This window comes from Ambystoma mexicanum, chromosome 5q (genome assembly GCF_040938575.1).
Source record: "Ambystoma mexicanum isolate Mex_15411 chromosome 5q, UKY_AmexF1_1, whole genome shotgun sequence".
Classification (NCBI taxonomy): Eukaryota; Metazoa; Chordata; class Amphibia; order Caudata; family Ambystomatidae; genus Ambystoma; species Ambystoma mexicanum.
In genome coordinates, this window is record NC_090933.1 from 806541289 (window position 1) to 806551102 (window position 9814).

Genomic DNA, 9814 nt, shown 5'->3' on the forward strand with positions numbered 1-9814 from the left:
ATTAATATTGGCACCATTTGCAACATGCATTATTATTCCATGAAATATCCATGAGGAAATCAAGTTAAAGGCTATTGAGCGAATATTGTCGAGTCGCTAGGTACATGTTACATACAATGCTGGCACTGCAAAATTACAAAACATGTGTTGCAGTAAAGCGACGTGAGTCATCAATAACATAGTTACCAGAAAAAACAGTTCAAAATTTCTGTATCGTTTCTGTGCTGGTAAATTAAGGACATGACTATACAACAGTAATGAAAGGAGTCATGGGTTGCAGTAAATCACAGACAAGTGCCAGAAAAAGATGAATCACGAAAAAAGATAGGAAATTGTTACAGGTGTGACCAGAACATCATGGATGTATACAAAAGAAAAACCTATTTGAAAAACCTCAGGGAGACTGACAGTTGGAGGGAGCTTGTTCTGGTAGTGGAAGAAAGCCCATGGGAATTTAAGTGGGTCAGAGCACAGGGGGGTGAACCGCACTTTTACTTATTAAAGAACAGGTTCCATTCGATGGAGATGTTAAGACCCTGTCTTACAGAGTCCAGACGATAAATCCATTTTTGCTCGAGTTTACGAAGGGCAAGATCCCTGTTGCCTCCGCGGAAGGGGTTGCCTACTGTTTGCAATATTGCCCAGAAGATGTCGTTGTGAGTGTGATTCATCATCTTGAAATGTGCCACTAGTGGTTTGTCTTCTGTTTGGTTTCGTACGCTGGAGCGGTGTTCACAGATCCGTTGTCGAATTTCTCTCTTGGATTTGCCTATGTAAATAAGATCACAGGGGCATTTGATGATATATACGGACCATTTGGTTTTGCAGTTGGTAAATGAGTTAAAGGTCCACTGTTTTCCTTTCAGATCAATGGTCTTGAGGTTAGCCGTGAGGTTACAGACGGAACAATTGCCGCATTTGAAGTGGCCTTTGACGGGTGGGAGGTTCCACAGTGTGGTTTGGGTACTGTCTGGGGCATCTCCTTCTGTGTACGTATGTACAAGTCGGTCTTTCAGGTTGCGACTTCGTTTGAAGGCAAATCTTGGTTTTTCCGGTTTAAAAGATTCTGTTTGTAGCTTGTCCCAGCAGATTTAATGTATGCATATATGCCAGATTATGGCACAAAAATGTCTTCCTGTTTAATAAATTTATAATGTTTTATTCATCCACGGTGATTCTTTGTTCTGAGTTAGCAGTTATCTAGCTCCTTTTGCAAGGCTATAGCGACCTCCTGTCACGCTATTGGCTTGGGAAGCCTTTGACTCTACCCCCACGTATCTGTATACTTCTCAACCCTCTCGAGTCAGGCCCCCTAAAAAAGAGGGTTCGCCCATTTTCTTTTCTCTTCCCTTTGGACAACCCTTGGTTGTTGGGCAACATTTATTTGACAGACATTAAATGGAGAAAGTAAATATTGTCAGCTTCTCCGATGATCTGTATAAAAAACTTTTAGACACCCCTTCGCTACTCGGTGTAACTACCACACCAGCGGCACCGGTGAAAGATCCGGCACTAAATGACTTGGACATCCTATTACAAAAAAAGAAGAAACTTACACGCACGGAATCACATGGCCAACTCATGCTAGAGTACCTGAAAGCTGGCGTTATTCCCGAAGGTCTACAAGTGAAGAATATACCTCGGGTTTTTTTAGACAACCCCAGATTTATGACTAAGTTTAGCGGTGTTGGCAACAAATGCTCCCGAGACTGGGTCATCCTAGTAATTGAAACAGCCGACGAGGAAACCAAGAAACAAAACGAAGAACTCAAAATCCTCGAGGACAAAATCAAAAACGAATCTGTAATACCAGAGATAAAGACACACCTGGACAAGATAGAAGAGGAAATAAAGAAATTTCAAAAGTTCACAATCGACAAAAAATTGTGGAAACTACAAAATGATATAAAAAACTATAAAGAGGAAAAAACTTATCCTTATTTAGTCCCAGGCTTTTACAATCAACAGAACTCACAGGCATCAAACAATAGACAAAACCCACGGAGACAACAAAGGAACAAATTTGTCACTTTCTCCAACAGCTCCAATAGCAGCGATTCAGACTCAAGTACAACAGGGCCTGCAAATCCCCAACAATCCTCAAGTTTTCAGGGGAGAGGACAACGGGGCAGACCCCGATACCAAGGCCAGCATCCCATGCGCACACGGAATTGGACCCCACGCGCACAACAAACATGGTGATCCCAATTTTCAATCTCAGCGACCACATCTTGTCCTCCCACGAAATCAATGTTCTCAGTAAAGGCCTAACATTCATTCCGAGTTCTCGCGCTGACATGTTCACCACTGAGGTTGAATTACGCAAATTCTTTCGAACCATCCGACTACGCTATTTTTTCAGAGATAGCCCTGAAAAAGAACTGCCAAAATCAACAGGCCTTAAACCACCATCCACTTTCACCCCCCTCTCTTCCATGGTTTGTCCAGAGATCCTATCGTTTGAGAATCGCATCCTCTTAGAAATGCGAAACATTTTCAACAAACAAACCCACTTTAGGAATAACCTCTCGACCCAACAGAGGTTGGCCCTCAAATCATTAGAAAGTAACAAACAGTTTCTCATCAAACCGGCAGACAAGGGCGGCGGTATCGTCCTCTGGAGCAACACCCTATACGACACGGAAGTAACAAGGCAACTTTCGAACACTAAGTTCTACAGACAGATACCGGTCAACCCTACGTCAAGGATCCTGTCGGAAGTCATCAGTCTGATGCGTTACGCACACGACGAAGGTTGGATCGACGAGGATGAAAAAGCTTTCCTAGTCAACAACCATCCCATTATTCCAGCATTTTATCTGCTCCCTAAAATCCACAAAAACATAACCAACCCTCCAGGGAGACCTATCGTGGCCGGTATCGGATCAGTCCTGGAGCCTTTATCTATCTATGTGGATCACTTCCTACGGCCCTTTATCAGCAAGATGCCCTCCTACATCCAAGACACCACGGCTATGATAAAGAAACTGGATACAACGAAAGTCGAACAAAATGACTTTTTAGTAACCCTAGACGTTGAGTCCCTCTACACGAGCATCCCGCAAATGGAATGTCTAAAAGTCCTCCAAACTTACCTAGACGACAGGATAACAAGAGATCCACCCACCGCCTTTCTCCTTGAGTGCACCCGCCTAGCTCTCACAGAAAACTACTTCATTTTCAAACACTCTTTTTACCAACAATGCCACGGGACTAGCATGGGGGCTACTTTCGCCCCGGACGTGGCCAACTTGTTCATGGACACTTTTGAGAAGAACTCCATCTACAACATACACAATACCTTCAAAGACTCGATCGGATGTTGGCTAAGATATATTGATGACGTGTTCATGATTTGGAAAGGGACCGAAGACAATCTTCATGTGTTCTTGTTGTGGTTAAACTCACAAAACGAGTGCATTAAATTTACCATGGATTATAGTCAGCATCAGATTCCTTTTCTGGATCTAACAATATCCAAGAATCCAAACCATTCACTCAGCACCACTTTATATCGTAAACCCACATCCAAAAACACTCTACTAGAGTACTCCAGCTTCCACCCTCTAGGGTTGAAAACCAACTTACCCTATGGCCAATTCTTACGCATCAGACGTAATTGCTCTACATTAACTGAATACGAATCTAAGAGTAAAGAACTCGCTACCCGTCTAAAAGAACGGGGATACCCCAGCCACATCATTCGTCAAGCTAGAAAAAGAGTCAAACATACTACTCGCAAGGCCTGCCTCACTCCCACCGTCAGAGATCAATCCAACTCTAAAATGACTTGCGTCACCACTTTCACCCCCTTGAGTAACTCAATTAAAAAGGCAGTTCTAAAACACTGGGACAAGCTACAAACAGAATCTTTTAAACCGGAAAAACCAAGATTTGCCTTCAAACGAAGTCGCAACCTGAAAGACCGACTTGTACATACGTACACAGAAGGAGATGCCCCAGACAGTACCCAAACCACACTGTGGAACCTCCCACCCGTCAAAGGCCACTTCAAATGCGGCAATTGTTCCGTCTGTAACCTCACGGCTAACCTCAAGACCATTGATCTGAAAGGAAAACAGTGGATCTTTAACTCATTTACCAACTGCAAAACCAAATGGTCCGTATATATCATCAAATGCCCCTGTGATCTTATTTACATAGGCAAATCCAAGAGAGAAATTCGACAACGGATCTGTGAACACCGCTCCAGCGTACGAAACCAAACAGAAGACAAACCACTAGTGGCACATTTCAAGATGATGAATCACACTCACAACGACATCTTCTGGGCAATATTGCAAACAGTAGGCAACCCCTTCCGCGGAGGCAACAGGGATCTTGCCCTTCGTAAACTCGAGCAAAAATGGATTTATCGTCTGGACTCTGTAAGACAGGGTCTTAACATCTCCATCGAATGGAACCTGTTCTTTAATAAGTAAAAGTGCGGTTCACCCCCCTGTGCTCTGACCCACTTAAATTCCCATGGGCTTTCTTCCACTACCAGAACAAGCTCCCTCCAACTGTCAGTCTCCCTGAGGTTTTTCAAATAGGTTTTTCTTTTGTATACATCCATGATGTTCTGGTCACACCTGTAACAATTTCCTATCTTTTTTCGTGATTCATCTTTTTCTGGCACTTGTCTGTGATTTACTGCAACCCATGACTCCTTTCATTACTGTTGTATAGTCATGTCCTTAATTTACCAGCACAGAAACGATACAGAAATTTTGAACTGTTTTTTCTGGTAACTATGTTATTGATGACTCACGTCGCTTTACTGCAACACATGTTTTGTAATTTTGCAGTGCCAGCATTGTATGTAACATGTACCTAGCGACTCGACAATATTCGCTCAATAGCCTTTAACTTGATTTCCTCATGGATATTTCATGGAATAATAATGCATGTTGCAAATGGTGCCAATATTAATTAATTTTTTCGCCCATGATCAATTCATGACTCTTTCAGTGCACGCACCAATATACACATGACCTAAATATACGTGCATACCGACGCATTCAGTGCGACTGCTCCCACCCTTTACACTATCCCCAGACGCATGCGCAGTCCCTGCAGGCACTACGGCCTCGTTTTAAACTCCTGACATGCGCAGTCAGTCCAGCGCAACCGACAGCAGTGACACAGCTCTTTTTCCTGTCTCACGTACAGGTAAGATCCGTAATTCCCCGCGCTGCTGGTACCACCTTCTCTGGTCACAACCATATCCCAACGTTTCACTCGTGGTTTTGTCCTCTGTACTTAGGCTAGGTACCTCTGTACACCACCTGCATATCCCAGCACCACGCAGTCACGGACTCCCCACTAATTATCAGTACTGCAACTCCCACTCACTTGTTGACTCGAGCACTCCTCATCTACAAACTCTGAGTCACGGCCGCTCACTGGACATAGCAGCACGAGTTAGTCCTTGTTGTAGCCACTGCCTTATGATTATTTCGTATCAATTTTTTGACCTTCTTTTACTTAGACTGGGGCCTCTGACATTTGCAGATCGTCCCCCCCCGGCCGCTAACTCCAGCAGCCGCTATTCACTCAAACAGCCATGGCGCCTATCAACGTCCACACGGTAGGTCCGTTTGCCTTGCCCTTCTCACCATTAGTGGATACTCTATTCTCACCGTTTTTAACACAGCCTCTTTTACCATAGGACGACATCTCACTCATTCATCCGGTCTGAACTCGACCTCCAAGTCCTGAAGACAGTTCGGTATTTTCAGTGCAGCGCTTTTCCATCTCTATCAGCTTCTGCCCTTGTCAGCTATCAACCGAACCAGAAACACAAACTTAAGTGTCGACAACGTCAATGTGTTGTGATATAAAACAACACATAAAATAGACTGTCACCACTGTATACTAATCCTTCACAATGCAGATTTAATGTATGCATATATGCCAGATTATGGCACAAAAATGTCTTCCTGTTTAATAAATTTATAATGTTTTATTCATCCACGGTGATTCTTTGTTCTGAGTTAGCAGTTATCTAGCTCCTTTTGCAAGGCTATAGCGACCTCCTGTCACGCTATTGGCTTGGGAAGCCTTTGACTCTACCCCCACGTATCTGTCGGTTTCAGTCTTGCAACGATTACGGCTTCCCGAAAGTGTGGAATTCTCTCATGGCTCTCTCGTTCTTCTCAACTGCCCCTTGGACTTCCAACTTCCATAGTCTGGTTCGCATCAGACCCGAAAGAGCTGTTCCTTCTCGTACTGAGCCTTGCTCAAAGTGTGCCTGTGCACACCACCTTTTATCCTTACAGGGAGTGTTAACAAGTGGCAGGGATGGCAGGTTATAACAGGAAATGTATTGAAAATTATGCAGAAATTACACAACCTTTAACCATATCATTAAAGCAGGGTGTACCTTGGAAGTGGGATAAGGAGCAGTGTGAAGCGGTGGCTAGGCTGAAAGAATGTCTCATGAAAGCGCCATGTCTGGCTTATCCCATAAAAAACAAGTAGTCAGGATTATGTTCATGTCTCTGCCTGGCCTCATTACAGTGACAGCCATTGCAAGTCAGTGGAGGTAATCTTTCTGGCCTCATTCCTTATCTTCCTTGGCTCAGTAGTATTGTCAGTGTAAAGTGGGGAGAATTATGGGAGCCGTAGTTTCCCATAAAATAAGCAGAGATGGGGGTCAGATGGGTTGTGGAAAAGGGGGATACCATGTCTCACCATCGGGTGTTTCTCCCCAACCTCCCCCGAGAACCCCCTACCCAGGAGATCCTCCCTCGCTTGTCCATCCCCAGGGTCGGGATCCAAAAGCAATGGCCTTTCCCTGGCCACCCGAGTATGGGATCCCCGGGGACTAGGTTGTGAAACACCCTCTGGTTTTTCGCAGCACGGAGAAGGTAAGTGCGGGCTGGGGGGTGGATTAAGGACTCAGCGGGTTGTGGGTGAGGCCACCAAGCCATAATGACTGGACGGAGCAACAGGGACTCTGGGAGGAAGTTGCCAGCCACATGATGGAATGTGGGCTTGGATCACGAGATTTAGGCTGTGTTCCTCTGCACCTGATTGGCTGGTGCCTTCTCATGTGCTAAAATATACATATATAAAAAAAGTCCTTTCTCCCCACTCGTGAGAGGAAAATAGAAAGCTTGGCACTCATTAAAACTGGTTGCATTTTCAATGTTTATTCTACAGTCAGTAAATTGAAGTTCGATTGGGCAGCTGGCAATTGTTGCAGCGCTTTTCAATCCAGTGACCTCAGTGATGCTGGAGCAAAATTGTGGAAGGATTTACTTTAATAAGCACCTTGACTCACATAATCAAAACTGTCAGTGTACAAACATGGGGGTATTCTTTTAAACCATACTAATACCTTATACAATTTAAAAACATGTATTGCTTGAATATAATATAATACAATGATGATATGCAAAATGGTGGAATACATTGTTCTAATGCGCCTTTTTTAAAACAATTTATATTTCTGTCAATTGAATTGCTATATTTTCCCAGTTTGCACTGTTCCTTAAGAAGCAGAATCTTGCAACACCATCAAGTGTACAGCTACTACGGGCAGTATTTCAATGGAAGAAATAGCCGGATTATGTTGATAATTCTATTATCTGCATAATCTTATTAAGTAAAATTTTGCTACCAAATATAATAAAGCATTGAACCTTAATAAACAATTGCATGCATCTGACCATAGCTATATATGTATTTATATACACACAGTTGCTGAGCACAAACATATACATTTAACATGCTATTGTACTATATCCAATTTAAATCCCAATTTAGGTATACCAAGTAGAAGAGGAAATGCGACTACTTCTTCGTGAAACAGCAAATTGTAAGAAGGCTATGGAGGAGAAAACAAGAAGGCTTACAAATGCTCTAAGCGATATTCAGCAAGATCTCTGAATGTGAAGTTGTTTCATAAGACTTGCAATTGACCTATGTTATTGTAAGAGTAATACTTTGGATCCTGATGCAAATATTCATTGAATGGATATCTAGGAAAAATGCTTACATTGTAAGCCAGTCATTGTTGATAAATATTTTAGTTTTAAGTGTGATCAATAACTTTATTTTTCAAAGATGTATAATCACTCTATATGAACATGTTATTGTACTTTTTTGGAAATGTTTTATGCAAGCATAAAAGGAATTTTAATGTGGATATTTCGCGTTTTTTCTATTATTTATTAAATTACGTACATATTTATTTCCATATAAACGTTATGCCTTTTGATTTGTTGATGTGTATGATTTCTTTATGGGTATAGTGTTACTTTTGCCTTTAATTTCAATTAAGAGATGTTTTTACTATTACTCAATTCTTTGTAGGCTGTTGCATTTATTACATAGTTAATTTCAAATGTATTCCTTTTATTATCTTTAGTAATACTCTCAACTGGGCCTGTCATCTCAACAGTCTGGATGATGGAAATCCTGTGCAAGGGCTCCTAGGCATTGAGGACCTGTTGGTGGCCCTCTGAAAGGGAGTGTTTAGGGCTAAAATAATGCTTGTTTTTACTGCTATGTATGGGAGCAACCTGCCACAGCTCTTCCACTGTGAAGCCTGGTGCTTGAACCAAACTTTGGCGCCAGTTCAACCATACAGTGTCCAATCCATTTAGAGTTGGGTCTGTACCCTATCCAAGTATAGCACAAAGTTATTTGGTCAATTGGCGTGTGCTCTTTTTAGGAACCCCTCTAAAAGCACAGCTAAAAACACACTCGTCAATCTTTTCACTCTATGCAGCAGGCTGGCATATGTACCTGAGCCTTGCCTTGAGTGTGTTTTACCTACTGGGGCAACCACACAGTATAGTCTAATGCTGAAAAAGAAGTTGCTGGTCTGATTCCTGCAGCAGTCACTGAGAGCTGGTAAGTACTGTAGGTTAGCTTTGCTCTGTCCTGGTTCAGCTGACTATGTTGAATTTAATTTGGGGTGTGAACTTTGTTTAATTACTGCATCGTGATTTTAGCATTCATTTGTACTCTGAACTAGTATTATTCAGAAAATAGTAATCCAAAAAGTTCAAAATTGCATATAGGAAAGCTCATCATAGAAATTGCAGTGGCCACATTTCAGTATAACCTGGCAAATGGAACTGTTTTTAAAGAAATTAAAATTTGCCTTGAAGAGCAAAAGTACACATCAGTATTTTAGGCCCTGAGGAAGTTCACATATTGAGTGAAACACATGTTGCAAGGATCGAAATTAAGATTGGATAAGCAGGTGCTAAAAGCAGTTCCATCATTAACCAGTGACCAGGAGCTAACACTAGGGTATGAGAAGCGAGTACATAGTGTTACTTCCACATAAGATGCAAACGTATAATTGTGTCCAGTATGTACGACACCTTATTCTTTAAATGTCATATCAAGGTGTCCTAATGTTGATCTATAGATTGTCCCAAATGCACAGTGTTAATTTCAAATAGGTGTGGGTGTTCAGCATCAGTTGGTCTGGGCAGCCAAAAGCAGCACCTGCTAGGTGTTGGTATCAAGCTAACCATACTCTTCTAGGCTACAAGCAGGCGCCTAAATAGTTCCCAGCTCCTCTCCATTTCGAACCCTGATGGTCTATTTGTGGCCCAAACGTTTATGTATTTTCTTAAACCAGTTTGTAATGGTAAACATATTTTGGCAGTAATTTCAATTCGTCTTTCTTTGCAATCTTTACATAAAGCATAATCAAATGTATCTTTTCATAAAGCACTGATACATTTGGAGAGAACTGTAAGAGTGGTAAATCACAAAAATAAACATTTTCAAATGTTTTATGTAATACGCCAAGGGTAAAAGTGTTTTCTTTTTGTTATAACCAGCA

At 42.0% G+C, this 9814-nt stretch overlaps 1 protein-coding gene across 3 annotated transcripts in view; it reads left to right on the plus strand.

The window, feature by feature from the left end:
* The window catches only part of LRRCC1 (leucine rich repeat and coiled-coil centrosomal protein 1), a 1358299-nt gene extending 1350144 nt beyond the window's left edge, over nt 1–8155 (plus strand). Inside the window, exon 17 of one of the 3 annotated variants that reach the window (XR_011278636.1) lies at nt 7774–7905. Coding sequence is in view for 2 of the 3 variants with exons in the window: in XM_069621288.1 (XP_069477389.1) it covers nt 7774–7896 (123 nt within the window). In the remaining variant the exon portion in view is untranslated. Of the gene's footprint in view, nt 1–7773 lie in introns of all 3 variants that reach the window. The other 2 variants (XM_069621288.1, XM_069621287.1) reach the window with 2 other exon arrangements.
* The last annotated feature ends 1659 nt before the right edge of the window (nt 8156–9814 follow it).